Raw genomic sequence first — 22552 nt, 5'->3', positions numbered from 1 at the left:
ACTTCCTTCAGTTCAGATCAATAAACAAGAGAATATAAAGTTAAAGCCAGCAAGCCACCATTATGCCTGTGGCCTCAGGCCACATCAGTTTATTACATCATATATAGTTCATTTGCTTCTAGTGTAGTGGCTCATATTAAGTACAGTGATACCATTGTGACCTACAGGCAGGATGTGCTTGGTGTGCTTATAGTATCAACATCTAAAAAATAGTTTTTAGTGGTGTTTGCACTCAACTACAGAGCTGTTGTCATGGTATAATCTACAAATGTGGAAAGATTGTAAAGGTACAAACTCAGAAATATTTCAGAGTAGAAATTATCTGTTTTCTTAGATTTTCTTAGATTTTTTGTTTATTAACCTCTGGTTAATACCTTGCTGCACACTGGATATTTGCTACTCAAAGCATCAAAGACAAGAATGCATGTTCTCTTTTAGGGTCACTCCTGTGTTGAATTTCTTCCCCACCATTGTTCATTTTCTTATTTCGAGTGTAAAATCCTTCTATTTTATATGCAATAGTTTTTTTCTATCTCTTTGTCATTTCATGATCTTACTCTAAGCACAATGTACCATTCAGTTGTTCTCTGCGTAGCAGCACTTGGGTAACCTTCGTACAATTACTCCTGTCAAATTTAATCTCTTTAATAAAGGACAGGTAGTAAGTCGTGAGAAATAATTGATACATGACAGGTGTCATAGTTCTGATTACAAATGGGACCTGGAAATATTCCATGAACCTCTGCTTTTTCTTGGTTTCTTCCCTAAAGAAAAGCATTGAAATAGTGTCCAGGAGATTGCTCCCTCAGTATTTCGACCCTGTCCAGATTCTGTGGTATCTGGACCAAGATGTATTTTGGCTAGTGTTCAGATAAGCCTTTGCATTCTTGCTTACATGAAGGGCATTTCTAAAACTTCTGAGGTTTAACCAGCATTAACACTGAGCATGCAAGAGGATTATTGCTCAGAAGGACAGATCCCAGAGAAATGCACAAGCAGTTCTGTCACTGGCCTCAAACTTGAGAATGTGAGGTAGGGACAGACAGTTGTGCCCAGTACTGTGCTGTAGGGGGGAAACAGCAGGAGATTTAGCAGGGAGCAGATTTGCTTTGGTGTTACCTCTCTGGCCACACTGGTCTCAGAGGTTTTGCTCTCTTTTATGGGGAGCTTCTAGGGAATTTTATAAGAGAGGATTACTTTTTGGGGGGGGTAAGTTTTCAGGCCATACTGTAGAATGTAATAGAAAATCTTATTCCGAGCATATATTTTTGTATATTGCTCCTCATAACCATGTAGAAATACTTTGGTTAGTTGCTAAATTGACTTACCTTTTAAAGTCAAGTGCTTAGGAAAAAATTCTCTAGGGCTTTTGGGGGGTTTTTTTGGTACTTGGTTACTTGGCCAGTTGTAACCAGGGAAGAATGCCTGACCTTGGATAACACTTTCTAGTCCTTACACTTCCACTCTTGTCTGAAGCCTCAGGAAATACTCAGCAGATTTACTGAGTCATTTGACTGAGGATTTGTGATGGCTGACCAGTTCTGCACTAAGGAGCTGAGAGCTTAGATTATTGATGGCTTTGTAAAAGGCTGTCAAATTAGGCATCTAACGTATAGGTGCAAGAAATATACAGAGGAACCTGCAAATGTTGGAAATACTTGCAGTGAAATTCTCATCTAATAACTGACATAACTTCTGCACAAAAGTAAATTATTTTTTTTCAGGCTAGTTTTTCCTGAGTCACAGTGGTTTAATTCAGCAATCTGTATTGAAACTTTCCCTGACTACATCATGTTGAGGTGGTGATAGAGGGTAATCATATTCAAATTCTGTCAGTAAAATATTTGATTTAATTTCTTTCTAAATTGCAGTTGACAGGTTTAGAGGAGGGTGACATATCTCAAAAAATATTCATTAGTTGAAAATGCATCTGGGGAATGAAGGGTAGTTACAAATTGAGATCAGATTGAATTAAAACCTGCAACTTAAATAATCTTTTATTGCAGATTTACTGAAACTTTGGTTTGGTTGTTCAGAAATAAAATCTTTTGATATGTGTATTTAAGATTTATCCGGGAGAAAAGGAGAAACCTTTGGTACTTCATTTGCAAGTTTCTATAAAATCTAGAGCATTTAAGTATTTGCATTGTTTTTTTCTCAAGGAAATACCACCATTTCAGTATTGGTTCATATATCACAACAGTGAATGCACCACCAAATGCAACCCCCTTGTCATTCAATTTGATCTGATGTTTATAAATATATTTAATAATTGCCACTAATAATTCTTCTGTTGATTGCTTTCTTGCTTCTGTAATCTGGATTAGACTTTTTTTCTAAATAGCCAAGAGATTAACCTCTCTTCCTACTTTCCCCCTTTATCATTTATCATTGGTGAAATGTCTAAACCATTAAACATAGTTTTAATTATTCTTTAAAAATTAAGATGACCTACTAGTTTGGGAAGGTTGCTTTGTTAACAGTTTCTCTTTTTATCTGCTATTCATTGCAATTTTATCTAATGTAAACTAATTTAGAAAGAAAAACATAAAATAGGTAATTTGAGAGACCTCCTGTTTTTTTGTGTGAAGTCAGTACTAGTGAAGGGCTGAAACAGTTGATACTGGTGCCAGTTTTCCCTTCTTTATCAGCAGCAGACATATAGAAATGATCTATGCCTGGCCCATTTATAACTTAGGCATAGATTTCTATTTATACTTCCAAGGAGACGGGTACTACTTAGTTGTCCTCCATAAGCCTCAGTGTTTAGGGCTGATGCATTTACACATAGACAAATGATTTTTTCTTTTCTGTAGGACACAATTTCTAGGCCTGTCCAGATATGCAATAATACCCAGATATTCAGTAGTAGCCTCACATGCAGACCATACACATTTACTATACTAGTATGCAAGTTAGACGTTGGTCAGTATTTTGCATGCTCATTTTCAGCCAAGCCTTAGTTTAGCAGAGAATTGAACCTGAAGAGAAGCTAACACAGTGGGAGAAAGTAGAAAGGCAAAAGGTAACTGACAAATAAATTGAAAAGATACAGTGCGATGAGTTTAAAACTTTTCGTTGTCGCGAGATGCTCTCATTGCAAGCAATGCTTTGAAAATGTGCCTGAGAGGCACAAATACCAAAAAGCAGTTTAAATTGTTAGATTTTGAGCTCATACAGCACATACAAGTATTTTAAAACAATGGCCTATATGAAATTGATGTCCCTGCAATTAGGATTTTTAAATGGGCCATTTTTACTAGTAATAAGGGCTATGTCTTGGTTAAAGTAGAATGAGGATGGCACCTGCTGTCTGAGATTAGCTTTCTTAGTTTTCATTTCGGCTTTGGGTTTCATCCTGTGGTGAAAAATGTCATGCCATTTGCCCCGAAGATTTTCTTGCAGTAGGATTTTCCTCAAAATTCTGCTGCCACAACAGTGTTTTCTATTCAGAATAAACAGAGGCTGGAGATAGGGGAAAAGGGAGAAGACATATCTTTTTCTGCACTCTTCTGTATCCTTGATGAATACTTGATGGTCTGACACTTTCAGTAGTGCTACAAACCATTCCTGGAAGTCTTCAGCTCACTGTAGCACACACATCTAGTGTGCAGATGTGACTGTAATCCACAGCTGATTTAACACTGGAACAGACTGATGGCAAAATGGGTGTGCCAGATCCCCAAAAGCAGATGGTTCATAGACCTAAAGGTGGCAAGGTTAAACAGATGAGTTGGCAGTGCAAACAGACTAACTATATTGCAGTATATATGTCTCCGTGAGGAGAATATGATTCTCTTTGGAACAAAGAGACTCAACCCTCAAACCAGAAGCTGGTAGATCAGACTTCCAGTCCAGTTCTGTAGGACAAAAAGGGTTTCTTGTCATTCACTTGGGTATCTGAACTTGTCATTGTGTTTGTCGGCTCAACTTCTGACCTGAGGTTCATAAATCACTTCCCAAGTTCAACCTCACTATTATGTATTTTCATCTCCACAACCACTTTTTTTTTTTTTTTTCAGAACTTGAGAGCTGCTTAAGGAGCACATATCACTGGGAAATGCTCCATTTCTTTCATATGCATCTATATATTTAAGAGGTGTCACATTCGTATTCTCAATTTCTCTTCTAAAAAGGAAAGATTTTTTCAGAATTAAATTGAGAAATATGTCTAATAATGTGGAATATTTCTGACAGAACTGTTTAAATAATCAAAGGAAGAAACTCTGCCAAGGTAACTTTACTGGTGACTGAGCTTTTTCTATGAAATCAATATTTTAAACAAGTCTCATTTGGGTTGTTGGTTTCTTCCACCATCTGTCTTTTCCTTCTTCAAAGTGTTTCAGTCAGAGTATCTGCTGTCGGAGCAGAAGAGATCCTTGTGCCGTGATGCCTGGCAGATATTAGCAGTGGTAGCAAACAAGTCCAGGAATTTCACTGTTGAAATTTCAACTGATTCCACTGTAGTAGCCAAGAAAACACCCATTCCCCTGGGATGGCAGCCCCTCCAGTGTGAAAGGATGAGGGCATGAATCAGAGTGGATGGGGAAGAGGGACTTATCTTCTGGTATAAATCCCACATAATGATATGTTGGTGAAGTTGATCAAGAAAGCCGCTTTCCAGCAATACAGAAGCTAAAACGCAACCTAAAATTTGGTCGTTTATAGCTATGTGTTTGCTGGAAGCCAGATACTTGGTTCTTGTGAGAATTTACAGAGGTTCAGAAGAGAAATAATAAACCCACCTTATTTCACATGATATTGAAGATGTGATCATGTTTTCAATAATCACTCCACAACTTAATAATTTCTTTGAGAGACTTACAAATCTAATTTACATAAGCAATGCAAATGCGATCGTCTAAGAGTCTTTTTAATGAGGAAAATGTGCTCATTTATGTTCAACTCATAACAAAGAGATGGGGAAAAAACCCAGAAACAGAACTCCTTATTTTTGCCTATGGAAAATTTTTCACAGTGAAGTGTTAAGTACAGGCCTTCAGACTTCCTGGGGGAGCCCTTGCCTTGCAGAAGCTTTTTGTTATTTGCTGTATTTTATTGAAGGAAAGAGCTTAAATTTAAAGAAAGATTCAGACTGGGTCTCTTGTATTTAGAATGTTTCTTTATTGATGTCATTAATTAGAAAACTGCAGCAACAAAATAGCAAGAATCTTAATTCCTTTGTCTTGGGTTCAGACACTGATAAAAATCAGTGATAAGTAGACATATGGTTTAAATAGTCTTTTTAAAAAATCAGTATTTTAAGTGAGCTGGTTTTTATTTCTGTGTCAGGTGACCTTCTGAACTGGTCAAGTAACCATTGAGAATGGTCTTTATTATTATGTGTGGGACTGATAGCAGATATTCATTTTTAATTATTGCTTTAAGAGATTGCATGTTGAAGTGCTGAGGTGCAGGGGCTCATTCAGTAGCTGAGCATATGCCCATTATCTGGCTGAGCGGCATAAAAATTCTGTGGTTCAGCTGTTCCTTCATAGAAGATTTATCTGACAAATATTTTCCTAAAGCAGCATTCCATCATCCATGCCACTCTGAGGTGGCTTTTTATCAGGAAGTGTCACTATTAGAAGAAGGAATAAGACCCTGTCCTTGTACTGAAACATGTGCATAACAGGAGATGAAAAGACCTGGAAGAAAATACTCTTCAGCACAACTGCTGTAGAGGCACCACCCAGTGCCTCAGTGTAGTTAATACTGCATTAAGCAGAGTGACAGCTGTATTCAGTTCTGGTTTTGACAGAATAAGCTGTACCTCTATCATGTGAAAGTCTGAGGCCAATCAATATTTTTTATTTGGCATTTTGGAAATCCTGTTTGTGTGCTATGGAGGAAAGTGCAGATAATTTTCCAGTAAGTTGTTATTACACATCAGTTTTTATTCCTGATGACTAAGGATGCTTCAGACCATAAATCTTTCACTGGTCCAGGCTAACTGTTGCCTCTCCTGGGCTTCCAGCCAGCTTAATTTTGTAGGGAGGAATTGCACAACTTGATGAGAAAGAAGTAAGTAGTCCTCTGTTAGCAACTATTTGAAATAGCAGCTGTTTAAGGCTATTCAACAATGGGAGGATATTAGCAATATTACTGGGCAAACCGTAGGTGGTGTGCCATATGCACGTATTGCCACACACTGTCATATTTGTCTGATGTGAAACTTTCCATTTACAGGCAAATGTGGTAGCGTTATTTATAGTTGTCACTGCTGAAGTTCTTGAACAGATTCTGGTAATCTGTCATCTTGCAGTATGGATATGGAGCATGGATAAAATGATGAATGCCTAGACTTTCATATTTTGTACTTGCCAAACCCACAGTGGTGTGCCTTATTCCTAGTACCAGTACTATGAAATGGACATGATGCTAATATAGGTGTCCATGCCCATGGCATAGGGGTTGGAACTAGATGATCTTAAGGTCGTTTCCAACCCTAACTATTCTATTCTATATATATCATGGAGTATATGCAGATTGTCTGCAGGCATCCACATGCAGATCTGGGGCATGAGGGCACACTGAAGGTCTGTTTATGAGCATGTGCTCAAATATCCATGAGACAAGTGACTGAAAGTTGCATAAACATGTGTTTGCAGGTCTCAGGTGCACACTGAGCATTGTTAGAGTGCCAGTAAAGAGCTGCTGCAATTTATCCTTTCTGCACCCTCATTCTTATTAGGATTTTTTTGTCTAAAATATATTGCAGACAAACTTTTTTATTTTATTAAAGTTTTATTGGCTCTTGTGCTGGTTTTGGCTGTGATAGACTTAATTTTCTTCCTAGTACCTGGTGCTATGCTGTTTTGGCTTTAGTCTGAGAACAGTGCTGATAACACACTGATGCTTTGGTTGTTTCTCAGTAGCGCTTACCCTGGTCAAGGACTTTTCAAAGCCAGGAGGAAGCAGAGACAGGACACCTGACCCAAACTAGCCAAAGACATACCACAGCATGTCATGCCCCGTATATAAACTGGGGGAGTTACCCAGAAGGGACCAATCACTGCTTGGGTCAGGCTGGGTATCAGTTGGTGGGTGGTGAGCAATTGCATTGTACATCACTTGCATTTATTGTTTTTTAATTCCCTTTCCCCTTTTAGTTTTTTATTCTCTCCCCTTGTTATTTTTCTTACCATTATACTTAGCAGTAGTAGTATTATCCTGTACTTTAGTTATTATACTCTTCTTATCTCAACTTGTGGGGTTTACATTCTTTCAGTTCTGCTCCCCATCCCACCCTGGGGGGAAGTGGTGGGAAGTGAGTGAGTGGCTGTGTGGTACTGAATTACCACCTGGGTTTAAACCATGACAGCTCTCTTTTTGGATGAATTGTATACATTGCCATTAGTAATTAATGCAACCTTACAAAAAATATAATACACTGGGAATATATAAGACATAAAAATTATAAAAACAAGTTGATCATCCCTTATAATTTTCTATGCTACTTTATTTTTACATCAACATTAGCAGTGGTTGGGGTCACCCTAAATTTGACTCTGACATTTTAAACTTCCAGAAATAGTAATTTTCATTTTTCTTTGTATGAAACGAATGCAGTTTAAAAAAAAAAAAAAGGGCATGTGTCCATGGCCTTATTCTCATTAATTATCCTTTGCTTGGGGAGATAGTATGTATTTTATTAAAATTATGGCATTTTCAATAAGCAAAGTGTTTGCCCTATCATCTGCTTAAAAGAATGAGAAAAATATACAAATATAATAATGACATGAACATTTTTTGTCTTGGCTACATAAGGCAGTTTGAAGCCTACCACTTTCAGACCAGAAATTACTTTTGGCCTCTGGAATCTTGGCCAATCTCCTCTTAGACCAGTGTGCAGCTGCTGGGCTAACCTTCCTCTTTTAGGAGTGCTGCCCATTCTCTGCCTGCTCATCACCAGAGCACTTACCCTGGCTGCTCACCTGCCTGCATGGGAGCTGGCCAAGCCCATATGCTTCCTGACCTGTCTGAGTAGCCATCTGGAAGGGGGCAGATGCTGGTATTCAAAAGTACTTTGGTAGATGGGTCCAGGGGCATTAAGAACTCCCACCAGGAGCACAGGCTCTGCTGTGTGGCTGGTAAAGCACCTGTCCTTGTAGCAAATGCTGCTGTCTTCTGTCTCAGGGAGTCAGCATATGGTCTGTATGTCAAGTGGAGAGAAATACAGTGCTTTGGGGTGGGATGGTGCTGTGGCCATTTTTCATCTGCTCCCAAAGGAGAGCAGCATCTTGAATAATAGTGTCCTCTCCTCTCTGCTTCTAGCCCTACACAGAAAGAGGTGTCTTCCCATCTCCTGGTAGTGTAACATTGGCAAGTATTTTACAAAGGGAGGGGGTGGTGGAAGGAAGACAAAAAATTAAAGCAAATGCAGTGTGTGGGAGAGAAATTGTCACTTCCATGTCTTTAAGTACTGGGGAAGAAGCTAGTCCTTCCTACATGACCCTGACTGCTGTCTTAGGGCACAAGGTAAAGTGGGAAATTCAGTCCCCAGCCCTGCTCTCTCCCCACCCTTCCTGCAGTACCTGTGGATGTCTGCTCATGGTGATAGTGTTGATGGTTGTTAACTGGATGCTGCCAAATCCTTTCGCACAGGTCACCATCTGCTTGGTGGTGAATGGCAGTTGAAAGGCTCTGTGTAGCCCATTAACAAATTCTTTCACTATCCAGACATCTGAAGTATTTTAAAAGCCTTGTTTAAAATCTCAAGCACTTTTTTTTTTTTTACTTTTTTTTCTGGTTTTGGTTGGTCTTTTCTGCTTCACAGCCCACATTTTGTTTCTTGACTTGTGGTATTGAATTAACTGTAAGTACAAATGACAGCTAGGGAAATGGTAGTCTGGGGTCATGCAGGGCTTTACTTTTGTAAGAAAGATGAGATTTCTTCCCTGAGAAGCTCTTGTGAAGTTGGTTTTAGAATATTTACTAACTACCTATCTTACAGGCAACAGCAGGATTTGGCCCTGTCTTGTTACAGTGGGCAATCAGATGTAAATGCCTTGATCTCAGTGGAGTTATTAACTGATACTGGTGTAACAAAACCACCAGTTGCCCTAAATGCTACGGAGAGATGACAATCAACATACTGAACAGATCTGTTTCTCGGGGATCTCACAGGCAGGGGACATAGCCAATCTGTCTGTGCTGCTTTGGGCCATCTGAGCTTCCCTGGAGAATTTAGATTTCCGTCTAAGCTCCAGTCAGCTTTTATTCATATTGGCTTAGAATATGCTTAATGGGTTTTTTTCTTTGTTTAGGTTGTTTTTTTCTTTTCCCCTGCAGTAATAGTAAAAATCTGTTTTTCTTCCCTAACTATATGCAGGCTGGCATGGCTTTGACTTATGACCCAACAGCTGCTATACAGAATGGGTAAGGAATGCATGTTTTCTTACACCTTTATAAAAATTATTTTGAATGCCATCTTCTGTTTTCTCTTTCTGTGGTGAAACTTATTCAGAAGTTAATTCACTCAGTCATATTTTGTCTGAAGCATGTAATGCTATATTGTCAAGTTCTTTTAGTTTCCCTTTTGTTTTTATGCCCTCTTGTTTGTAATAGCCATTTGAATGGGAAGTTGTTTTTCCTAATAGTTTCCATCTCTATTTGGCAAATGCTAGTGGATGGCTTTTTTTAATCTGTCTCTGTCATGAAGTGGAAACCAGTAAAGTTTCCCTTTACTGACTTCACTTTTGTTAAACTAATCATTGAAGATTCCAGCATATTTTGGATAATAGATCTGTTACTTCATCTAGGGTTCTCTCTACAGGCTGGCTGGCTTCCATGCCATTGTCTGAACAGAAATGCCAAATAGGGAGAAAGCCTTAAATCAGTGTGTAAGCAGATGGGATTTAGGGGTAAAATTCTCAGCAACACTCTTCATTTCTCAGCTACTGTTTGCTGACACGAAGAATTGTGCATCTTTTCAAATTTAACAGATATGTTACATTGTCGTGTCATTTACCTGAACGATTATATTTCCTATTATTTCATGAGCTAGAAAAACTGAACCTTGAAATCTAGCTATCCTTTAGGTTAACAGCAATATGTAGAGAATCAGGAGATTTGGCCCTTAACTCTTGGACAATCAGTCTTTGATCAGAGAGGTGTTTGATATGATTATCAAATTCCATGTATACTCCTGTCTGCGTTCTCCAGCTGAAGGGAGAAATATATTGATATAGATTAGAATGGGTTTATTTGTTAAATATTTATTAGGGCACTGCTAGTCAAAGCATTTATGAAAATAATAACATTCCCAGTAGCTAAAAAAAAATAAGTCAATGGTAATGGTTAGTGTATTTTGCTTAAGTGCCCTTTACAAGCAGTAGCTTTGTAGGACTTACGATAATGCCATGCTTTGGGGGAAATGGCTAAAAAAGAGAAGCTCAGAGAAAGAGGGTTTTTTCAGAGTTGTAATTTCAGGATCCTCTGGTTGTTTCCCTGTTCTGACCTTCCAAACACTTTCAAAGTCTTTCTTCTCTACCATCATTTTTTTCAGCTGATAACAGGTTATAGGCTATAAGTAAAACCCTCACTTGTACATAGTCCACCAGTGTTTCATTCGGACAACTGGCTTTTATTTCTAATGAAGTCCAGCATGTCAGTGGCATGAATGTTTTGGAAACTGTAATTTGTATGATGCTTTGAGATTAATACCATCTTACTTCAAGAATCATGTTTCTGGAAGTTGTGAAAGTTATCTCAGGATTAGACATTATTTGTATCACAGGATACCCAAAGTGCTCAGGTATTCAGGGTGTGCAGCTGGTTTGGTCACCCAGTGGTTTGGTCACCCAGTTGTTTGAACACACTATCACTGATAATTGGGAAAAGAAGTAGTATTCAATGGAGTATTTCAGCTCTGCAGTTTTTTAAATAACTTTTATTTGTAAAGTGTGAAATAAACTACAGCACTGGATATCTCTGTAAGAGTGACAATTAATTATGACTTTGACATATCTCTTCTTTTAGAATGTCAAAATATTTTCAGTTTCATCAGGACAGAACCATCTCAGAAACACCTCCCACTAGAAGAAACTCTTACTATTCAGAAAAATTGATTTTTCCACCAAAAGTTACACAACAGTTGTTCCACTCTTTGGCTGCATCTTTAAAATGCTGTCACCCGAGCATCACCAGAATCCTTTGGTTACCCAGTTTCTTTTTAGCTTCCCAGGCATTCACTTTATAGTCTCTACATGTCCTGTAGTCATGAATTTTTAGTGGTTTTCATAAGCCTCTTTAATGGCAAGTACAATAAAAATCTACCTCATGGGTTTTATTTTATCTAAGTCCAGGAACACCTCAGTGCTTTGCTTGTAAAATGTGCAAATGCAATTTGTTGCTTACTGACATAAGACACAGGTGTCATAGCAGGTGTGTGGCCATGCTGAAAGAGAGTTAAAGGCTCTTAAAAACTAAGAAGTAAACCAGGCTAACTTAATCATCAGTGAAGGGGTTTTAGGCAGACCTGCTGGCCTTCCTCACAGCCAGCGAGCAATCTAGAAGTGAGCACAAAACTGCTGCTTGCGCCCTCTTCTTTTGATGGTGTGCCCACACCCACCCTGTAGTTAAAATGCTGCATAATACTTTGGTAGTAAGGTAGACCAAGCCATTCAGGTTTGCATGGAGCAATGTTACTCAAAGATCTGTAAAACAAAGACCACTTCCTTGTAGCAAGCTTGTTCAGTGCAGCAATCAGATTAAGCAGGTGTTGACCTTACACACAGCTCGAGACGTGCTGTGGTAAGCATGAGTCACACAGTCCAGTCCTTTGGGTGCCCGTCAGGGTGGAGCTTAGTGACCTGAGACTGGAGATGGGAAATGTAAAGATCCCCAAGCCAAGGTGAAGATTCAGGTGAGGTATGAATTACCAATAAAACTTGAAAAGAAAGATTGACCACACATGCTGATGTCTAGTAGAGTCCTTTGTGGCATTGATAGTAGCTTTTTGATGCATGTAAATTGCTAATTCCACACAGGATTATATGGAGGATGAGATCCTACTAGAGAGACATGTCTCTGCAGGTGTCACAGTTCCTTGAGACACATGGATTATATTAGGTTTTGGGTTAGGGCATAACCAAGCCTTGGGGAAGGGTTTGCACTCTTGTATGTTGTCCACGTGAAAAGGTTGATTCTCATTGCTCGTGGTGTAGTACTATTCACTTTTATTACTGTATAACTGCATATTTGCCTTGAAAATCTATAGCAAGAATAAAACAAAAGAGTGAGAGGCTAAGATTTTTTCCTCACAAAGAAATAGACAATTTTCCTCTGAGTCTGTTACACTGTAAAAGCTTGATTCTCCATTTCATTATATTGGTTTAATACCCATGTAACTCTGTTTAAGCATCCAGTGGAGTTACATTAGTGTAAAACTGATATAATGGAGTGGAGAATCCAGCTCGTGTACCATAGCATAGCAGTATGAGATACTGAAGACATGGTAACTACACACTTCAATAGATAAGCCCTTTTCATCTGCCAGTCTCTGTGCCTTTTTTGTTTTACAATCAGCCTTTTCTGAATTGCATTTACAAAGGTTTGCAGGTTTTATTTGGGGAGTAGTGTGCTTGTTGTAATATGCTATTGATTTTTCAATTTGTTGTATTAATATTGTTTTGGTGATTTAATGCACTCATACAAAGAACGAAATAGAGCTGTAGTATTTGCACTGTAAGGATGCTCTTTTAAAACGTTCCTGAGGCTTGAGTCCTCTTGGCCATTTGGCTAAGATTGCAGTGTACTGCAACAGTTTAATATCTGATGTCTAGGGGACTATACTGTGCATTTGCTGACCAGTGGGCTCAATATTCAGATAGGTCTTTTCCATCTCAAACATTTGACTATGATATGGCTTATTGCAACAGAAAATTGCTGCCTTGATAATGCTTGGTAATACTCTTACATTATGTGAGCCCCAGGATACTATTTATGAATCTGACTTTTTCAGTACTGCCCGCAGGCACGAGGCATGAGCAAATGGTGTTTATTGCAGTGCAAATAGGATCTTGCTCTTGTACAGATTCTGTGTGGAAGTTTGCACATTCCCCCGTAGGATGAGAACCATATGGACTTTTTTCTTTTTTTTTTTTTTGCCTTTTTGGCAGGGAAATAGCGACCAGACCAGACTACAGATAATGCAGTCCCCAAATGTGGATGGAGGGTTGATGCAGGAGGGGGAGTATGTGCTTTGTCTGTTAAGCAACATCTTAACTCATTGCCTCTATGTTCCTGATGATGTACAGAAAATATGGCTCTTTTATAAACTTCTCTTAAAAACGTTTTTTTTTGAGCCCTTTTGTGGACCACTCTTCAGGAGCATCTGGGAACAGCTTTTTGCCTCCTAGGAACGAGTTTTCCCTGTGCTTATGTAATCTGGGCATGCTGATAAGGTCTGTTTTTAATACAAGGACAAGGTCAGTTTTTGCCTCACCCCTGCCACCTGCCTTTCTGTACTTTTGCTTCTAGCATTGCAATTGCACATGAGGAGCAGGGATACTGGATTGCATGTACAAAAACTGCATGGATGAAACTACATTTGTGGAAAATGCAGCTGAGATTTTGGAGAGCTCTCCCTAGAGCCCATGGGTCAACTACCACAAAGCCTACAGCTCTCAAAGTGCTATAATAGTTACTGTATATTTTAAGGCTAGGGAACCTGGGGGTGTAGTTGAACATATCTAAGATGAGTCAAAGCCAGTATAACATGTATCTCTTTCTACTCCTTTTTCTGGTGTACATAGTCTGATGACTGAGAATCTTGTATTCCATTGGACTTACTTATAACATGCATCTTCCACTTCATCCCTCCCTAAGCCTAAAGAAAAAAAAAACCACAGAGAAAGCCTAAGATCAAATACATCAAGGTCAGCAGGGGAAGTTCTTGTTGGGATGCTTGTTGGAGTAGCCTCAGAACAGGCTACTCTTACATTTTTGGTCCTCCCCTTACATTTTAGGTCCCCCGCATGTCACTTATGCCAATTATGTATTAGGACCTTAACCTGTTTTTATGTAAAGGGAGTTTGAGGAGATGCCTCTGTGTCCCATGGGTGACAGCATGTTGAGCCCTCCTTGTGAGCAGGCGTGTGAGCAGAGCAGTGTGTGGCTCCGATAGGTTGAGTATTCCACATCTGCTTCAGACTGTCACTGTTGACAGTCTTATCCTCATCATACCACTGTACTTCATGTGTGGCAGAGATATCTACCCCCTTTTTTTAGATCCCTTTGGGCACAAGTGATGCTGTGGCAGGAAGACAAGCCTTTGTCTCTGAATATAAGGGATTTCTGGTTGCAAAATATTTGACATACAGGCTGTCACAGTGACTCAGGTTGTTAAACTTAATTTGCTATTATTAATATTGGAATATATTAACTGGATTTTCTCACATAGTCATTTACTGTGTCAGATTTCCTTCCTTTCTCTTCTTTGATGCTCTGGTGCATGAATTTTCACACTCTAAGCTGAGTGTCCTGATAGTGCATTTTATTTGATGCTTATTTGAGAGCATTCCAAACTGCGACAGATAAATGGTATTGGCAGGGGCGTTGGAAGGGTTGTATTTTTCACATTACCAGAGTATATATTCTACAAGCTTATGTACTATTCAGATAACTGCATCTCTAAGCTGAAACTGAAATGTTTAGCTGTCTGTCAAGTTCTTGGCTTAGAACACGTTTTCTGTAAATCTCGTAGTATTTGCTGGGAGATGCTGGAGAGTTTATTTCAAAGAGTCAGCACTACTTCCAAATGGAAAGTTATTTCTTCCCTGTACTCATCTTTGTCCAAGCAGTTCATACATGGTCTGAGCACAGTATTAGTGCCAGGCTGGTGGACAGAATGAGAACAGAATGAACAAAAATGTGGCTTTCTTTTTTTCTCAAAAGATTTTTGGTTTTACACTATCCTTCAGTTTAAGAGGTTTATATGTATTTCTATACATAAGAAATTTTGCTCATCGAGTAAATTCTCTCAGTCTGCCATTGACTGTTCTCATTTGCTGCACACAGCATTTTTTAGTCCATCTGCTTAGCAACAGCATAGCCAAAATGATTTCTGGTTAACCTCATCTGGGAAAAGACCCCTGTAATAGGATGTAGATAACATATGCATCATGCTAATGCCATAGATGAACATGGCTAATGGTTTAAAAATCCTTTCCCCTGCCCAGTGTTCTGTGAACTTAATGTTTGATACAATCAGTGGGATAAAAATGCCTCTGAGTTCTCATAATAGAATATATATAAAATTGGACAAAGGCACAGTTTTAAAATAGTCTCTGTGCAAGCATTGTAAGGGCAGATAAATGTTCCTAAAATAGCAATATATTTCTATTAAACAATCACTCAGACACCACCTGCTGCTTTTGGCATTTTAAAACCTCATTTGGAACAGAGAGAACAAATGATTGCTTCTCTGTCTCCCTCTCCCCTCCTAACTTTGAAGGTTTCTGCCCAAGCTACAGAGACAGCAGCCTGTTTTTTGGAGGCTATTGGTTGGATGAAGTCAGTGGTTCTTTGAGCCTGCATCCAGAATGAATGTATCCAGTCTGAACTAGACTGATTAGTACTAAATCCAGGATGCCAGGGCGATCAGGAAATAGAGCACTTGTTTAAACACCAGTAATGATATTTTTGTTGCATGGCTCTCATGGAAAGCTACTGTTGATTGCCTCAGTGTGGGGAGAAAAAAAACACACAACATCAAAAAACCCTATAAAAAGGCAGGAAGTGTAATCCACTGTTACAGAGAAGGCATGTGTGCAAAATCTGTTACACCTAAGACTGGTGAACACTGTATGAGAACTATCTGCATGGGATTTTAATTTTAAAAGAGAACACTGCACAAGAGTGTTTCTTGGAGTCCGAAACAGCAACATTCTGACAGCTGCAAGACCACAAACATTGTTTTTCTAAGCAATTTTATTTTTCTGGTTTACAGTTAAAACTGAAAAAAGGGCAAATGCAGAGATCTTTACAAGCACACACATATTAAGTACTTACACAATCCATCAGTAGCGATATTTTCCAAGTGATTATTTTATCAATAATCATTAACCCACAGGGGACAAGAAGAAATATAACATTTATTGCCATCAAACAGGAGATAGTGCAACTTCAGTTCATAACATGCAACAGTGGAAACAAAAACAAGTAAATCTGAGATTTTCAATGCTGCCTGGGGTATTTAGACTCATAATTCCTGATACATTTCACTAGAAGGTGTTTTTTTTTCTCTCTGCTTAGATGAATATGAAAATTTTAGCCAGAGCTTTTGTAGCCATCCCTTAATAAAATAAGTCAGGCATGTATATGGAATGTGTTATTCTCAGCACTGAAGCATTAAGATCTGAAAAGAAAACAGTACAGCCTGTAGAATTGAAATCAGTAATATTGTCTTCAATATCGCATAAGAAATTTCTTTCACTAGCTGGCACTCTGGAAAATCAGCTGTCTTTGCATTTCAGATAATTACTTCTTGTATCCTGAGCTTCTATATTTGTGCTAGTTGAAGTGAAAAAATATGGTTAGTGTAAATATTCCTCCTCCTTTCCATTTCCAAGATCTGTTCAGTGGAGCCATCACATCTTCTTTATTGTACTTTTGGAAATAGAAGGACATAATTACTTGTGTAGATTCTGTTTGTCTTTGCCTCAGAAGCAGTGAATTAGTTAGTCAAAGCCTACCAGGCAAAAGGTTTAAAAAATCTTGCTTTTGTTCTTTGTTTGCAGATTTTATTCCTCACCGTACAGTATTCCAACAAATCGCATGATTCCACAGACATCAATCACGCCATTCATTGCTGCTTCCCCTGTCTCTACATATCAGGTACGTCAGATTTGCGCTTGTCTGCTATGTTTCCCAGTTAATTATGTTTTGGATGTGGATGAAGACAGCTTATACCACAGAAAATTCTTTTAGTGCTAGTGCTCTTGAGTCACACTTTAAACAAAAGTCTTTCTAGTAGTATTCGGGTATCATCTGGTGTAGGGTTTTAAGTGCTTTCTGAATTCGTTACACTAGCAATGAAAGCCAAAGTTGTTTGTTTGTTTGTTTGTTTTATTTCAAGCAGCTTCTCTAGTGAACAGTATTTTGCTTCATTTCCAGTTGAAGCTTATCATTCTTACTGAAATGTTTTGTCATTTTGACTGCCCTTCATTAGCCAACAGTTTTAAATGCGGGGTTTTATATTTATGTTAACTGCATCATATTTTGACCTTTTGACTTCAGCTGTATTTACTCCAGTAACAGCATCATTTAAAAGTGCTCATTTTTATCCACTAGTCCCTGACAACGCAAGTTACTTGAGGATAACTGTCCTCATAGACTTCTTCAGTCTCACACACACTTTGTTGTTCAGAATTTCTTTTCAGCATATCCCTCACATATCTCCACTGGAAAATTACTGCCATGCTCTGGCTTTCTAAGATGGAAGTCAAAACCAGGTTGTATAGTTTTATTACTAGCTGCTCTCTGGAAAATATCACTTTACTCTGAAGTTGGTCATCAGCTATACATTTTCCCATTTCAGTTATTTCTATCCTATAGCATCAGTGTTCTTCCTGAGTCCTGCCTGAGATAAGCTACCTAAACTCACAAAGCTGCATGGTGGGTTGTTATTAATGTTAGGGTTGATTTCTTGGGGGTTAAGTTTGAGATGGTACGCTACTGCTTACAGGTAATTCTGGGAGGTTGTGCTTACACTTCCTGTGTTTTAAACTTGATCTTCAAAGAAGAATGATTCTTGTATGACTACGCAACATTTGCTAAACAGGATGTTCTGGTGAGATAAATTCAGTAAATTTCAGTAAATGGCAGCAGCAAATAAATGTCAGTGCCAGAAACATACAGTTGCAGCTCACATGCAAGTTATTCAGTAGCAAAGCTGGCTTTAAGAGTCATACCTCCTCCCTCTTCTAGTCACTGAATTCAGGCCACCCAGCCACTTACTCCCATCACTGTGCCACAGTTCACAGTTGGTCCCTTCTCCCATCCTGACTTGAACTAAAGCATCAGTTCATGGTTTGGTGCATTTGCACCAAAACTATTGATGTATTTTTCTTTTATTCCATATGATTCTCCGAAGATAGCTTGCAGTGTAAACACAAAGGCTTTTGCCCTGGCACAGAGGAGGAGCTGCAGTGCTGCAAAAGTGGGAGCAATGAACAGCAGCAAGCTGTGGCAACTCTAACATACGTTAACTAGTAGGAGTCACAATAGAAAATTTTGTAGTAGAGGTGTGTTTGAATGTGTGTGCTCTGGGTTTGGTTCTAAAGATGTTTCACTGAACTTGCTTTTCCACAGAAAATCTACTTTGACAAACTTCAACAAGTGTAGAAGCACACGATTCTGCAATTAATTGTCACCACTTCCTTCATGAACAAAATCACAGCGCATCTGGAGAATTGGGACCTTGTAGCTCTCTCCTGGTCATCTCTGCTCATGCTCAGTCTGAGATGCCATGTGCCCATCTCTATGATCTTGGGGATGGCTAGAGAGGTGCCCACTGTGTAAATCCTATGTTTCATGGTGCCCAGACTCATGCAAAAGGAAACTAGGATGCACAGTTCTTGGGGCTGAGTCTGAGTAATGATAGCATGTTCATGCTTAGCACAAGTTGTGGCTCAGAGATGCCACCACAAATACACAAACAGTCACTAATGCATTTAATTGTTGGTAAAATTGATATGTCTATGAAATCTGGTACTTGTCAGTTATAAGATAGAACAACAGGAAAGACATTGGTAAAGCATATAGAGTTATGTTAGAAATGAACCCTACAATGCCCTAGGAAAGAGCTAATCCTGGAGGGCAGGGACACCTTAAGCCAGCTTTGCCATTGAGGCTTTCAATTAGAATAAGCTTCAAAACCTCTTCATTAGATCTGCAGTTCTTCCTGGAAACAAATCTTTCTGGGGTCTCTGAATATGTTACACCTTTTAAAGTTCATACAGATACTTTTGAAAATAAACTTTGAACATTTTATGTCTCCTTGCACTGTCAGTTGGATGACATGTTAATGACTATTGATGGATGAAAGCAAACAATACAAATGAAAAGTAGGACAAAGTGGAACATTGAAGACTGCATTATGAGATAAAACGGTGTGGATCATAGAAGGGGCACAGTGGTTCAGACTTCTGACTTTGGTAGAAAACATCATCAAATTGAACACTTTTTCCTTTGTCAGTAACTTTATGAAGCATAAATGAATTTTGCATTGAATTACATGACTTAAGTCCTTTAGCAAAATTAGCTCCATAGTTGTAATAGAAGGAATATTTTCAAGTAAATATTTGAGCTTTGTTTTAAACTTTTTGTGCTAATTTAAAGTATTTGATATGCAGGTCCAGAGTACTTCATGGATGCCTCATCCGCCATATGTTATGCAACCAACAGTAAGTACATACTTGCTTATATCCAGCTAAAAGTGCTTACGCTGTAGTCTTGCTCTGCTTGTCAGCCACATTAAAGTCCAAGGTCATGTAAGAGCAACCAGCTTTTTGGCAAGAGCCTTCTGCTGTAAAGATTCTGCTTCTTTAAGGAGCACCATTTGATTAGTGAAAATGGGAGGATGGGTGATTTGTTATCTAATTGCATTGATATAAGAGAATAACAAGCTCTAAAGTGTTGCTACTGAAGCTTTGCTTCAGGGATGGCAAGATAACTGCATTCCTCCATACTTTGAATTGCCAGGTTCAACATATTACCTCTCCCTTATATGCTTATCCATCAAAAAAATCCTTTGTAGTTGTACATACTTTAAAGGTTCCTCAATGCTTCGGAAATGCATTTCAAGTACTGGAAAAGGGTAAAGCACAGCTGTCTGACAGAGGCTCTGCCAAATCTGAATCTGTTTTATGATTTGACCAGTCAACTTTTTTTTTTTCCTCTGAGTAAATTGTCATCTTTCATCAATTTATAACTGCTACCTAAAGCTGCATTGCGCTTCTACCAGCATTCATTAGAAGTGCAAGTGATTTTTTGTTTACCTCACAAAAAAGTTTTGATACACTTTGCCTCAATATTAGCTATATACCAGAAGGAAACAACATACTGAATTCTACTATGTGCAGATCACATTAGTTTCATTTGATCAGTTCCTTAGGTACAGATCCATTTAAGAGTTGTCATTAATCAGAATTGTGTACTCCATATAAACATCAATACATTGATTTACATGAGAAGGGTAATATTAAAATAAAGATGAATTGCTGAGGATTTTTTCAGATATTTTGATTTTATAATAGAATAACATCTGGTTGGGATTAGCTATACAACAACATGGATATAATTACATTACATATCTGTTTAGTAGCACAGGACTCTGTCCCAGTTTGAAGCCTTCTTCCACATCCGTCAGTTCTTTGGAGACAAGTTCTTCAGTTTGGAGAGAAGCTGTATTGAACAAAACCACAGCTAAACTCACTCCTGTATTCTAATATTTGGATTTAATTGCAGATCACAAGAAATCTTAGATGTGTGTACATGATGAGTTATCAGACTTGTGAAAGCCAAAGGATCTCTGATCCTTGCTTAAAGACTCCCTTTCTAAAAAGAAAACCTAAGTACTTTACCAATCCCAGTTTTTGTGTATATGTGTGTTTGAGTTTTAATTGACGGCTTTCAGCCAAGCATTTTTCTGCAGTACTAGAAGAGGTATTTTACTGTGGTTATTGAATCTATTTGCTCCTTGGTAAAAGGCTGTGAAGAGAAAAATAACTTTTATAGTGAGTGGTGCCCTCAGTATCCCAAGTTAAATTTGCATTCATTGTCATCCAGAATTGTCAGTGAAAGGATTTGTGCTTGTAGGTGGAGAAGTAGAAGGACAGTGGATAAGTGGAGTAACGTTTCAGTTCCAGTGTCGTTGCCATTATGTGTTACCTCCTTGTGTTGTCTGTAGTAATCCCAGTCTCTTCACTGAAATATTTTACCCATGTTCCCCAAGATTATGTTCTTAAATAAATGGACATGAGGCATTTAGTACTGAAGAAATATAAAAGCAAAAGGAAGAACTACCATTCCCCAGGCTTCATACAGAGATGAACTCCTTATTAGAAATGTCTGAAAAGTTGTCAGAGAATTACTATACAGAGGCTTCAAGAGGCATCAGAATTAATGGTCCGTTTTGAAAGAAAATAAAGAACCTGAGTCCATTGTAAGCTTGCTGTAGTTTTATGCCTTACTATAGACTCTATTCTAGGCACCTCCATAGCTAAAAAAAAAAGAAATGAAGAAAAGTTTACAATAAAGTTGGCAGAGTTTAGCACACACAAGTTTTGGTAACGCTGTGAGCTGATGAATCTGGAAACTTTCTAGTATGGTTAGCTTTTTGTGTCTCCTTGTAACTTAGTTTGCCATGTTATTATCTCAATTGTCACTACTTTACTTCATAATATTTTATGAGAAGTCCACTGGAAAACAGCGCACATAAATATTACATCCCCCTTGCCCCAGGAATGAGAATGTTTTGTTAAGCTTTTATTATTCAGGAGTAGAGATGAACTCATAAAGAAAGCACGGTTTGAATTGCTCAAATGCTGGTGGATAATTCTTTGGTTTGATTATAAGTTTCTACTGTATCATGTCACTGGATGATTAGCTTTTCATTTCCGACAGAGAGTCCTACTTGATATTTATGTATAATTTAATACCACACAGTGTTCCTCATGACAGAAAAAATAGGCAGGACCATGCTGTAGAGGAGACAAAGGAGGTTTTTAATTCAGTGTGCTGCTCACAGACAGGACAGTTTTCTCCCCATCTGGCAAGCTTGACGACAGGAGGGAAATGCTGTGCCACACAGTTCTACTGCCCTGTGTCTGCCTCCTTCTTCTCTGCCTGCCCATCTCATCTCCTTTGCCACCTGCCTGCCCACTCATTTAAATACCATTCTTTTTCTTCAGTAGGTCGGCCTCCCAGACGTCCTACTCATTTATTTTCCCTTATATATAGATTTGAGATACATTTTCCTGATGTGTGACTGCATGTATTCTGTATCCATTTACTTGGTGGATTAAAATACAAAACACTGTAGTAAAAGACTGTATCTCCAATTCCTTCTGTAGCTTTTTAACTACAACCACATAAGCCTCTGACCCTAACAAATAACTTATATTAACTGGAAATTATTTACATGTACTCCTTTCCATTCCCCAAGCATGTTTACCTTCTTACTTTTGTGATCTCCTGAAAAGCAGACAACAACCAAGATGTCATTCTGTGAGAAAAAAGGAGCGTTTTTTGTTTCCCTAATGGACAGTCAATGGGCAGTCAAGGACTCTAAGTGCCTCATAATTTACTCATGATTTTTCCTCTAACTTCACCTTGATATTGTAGGTTGATGCCAATGAGAAACTGCGAATAAAATTTTAAAAGGGTTTTCTATTTTCTGTTATCACTGATTTTTGCTAGCCTTATACTAAGAGCTATGGAAAATTAATGTCAAATAGGTTGAGGTAGCATTGCTATTTCAGAATAAATTTTATTAAAAATATTCTTCTAATGGCATAGTAGGGTCACGTGAAAACCTCTCATA

At 38.4% G+C, this 22552-nt stretch overlaps 1 protein-coding gene across 1 annotated transcript in view; it reads left to right on the top strand.

The window, feature by feature from the left end:
- RBMS3 (RNA binding motif single stranded interacting protein 3) overlaps nucleotides 1–22552 on the top strand; it is a 707098-nt gene that overhangs the window by 630243 nt on the left and 54303 nt on the right. Inside the window, exons 13-15 of the mRNA XM_034063359.1 lie at nucleotides 9335–9381; nucleotides 16746–16842; nucleotides 19362–19412. Of these exons, the coding sequence (XP_033919250.1) occupies nucleotides 9335–9381; nucleotides 16746–16842; nucleotides 19362–19412 (195 nt within the window). The remainder of the gene's footprint in view (nucleotides 1–9334; nucleotides 9382–16745; nucleotides 16843–19361; nucleotides 19413–22552) is intronic.

The sequence above is a fragment of the Melopsittacus undulatus genome, chromosome 1 (assembly GCF_012275295.1).
Source record: "Melopsittacus undulatus isolate bMelUnd1 chromosome 1, bMelUnd1.mat.Z, whole genome shotgun sequence".
NCBI lineage: Eukaryota > Metazoa > Chordata > Aves > Psittaciformes > Psittaculidae > Melopsittacus > Melopsittacus undulatus.
The sequence above is the reverse complement of the archived record's forward strand: the minus strand, read 5'-3'. Positions and strand labels throughout refer to the sequence as shown.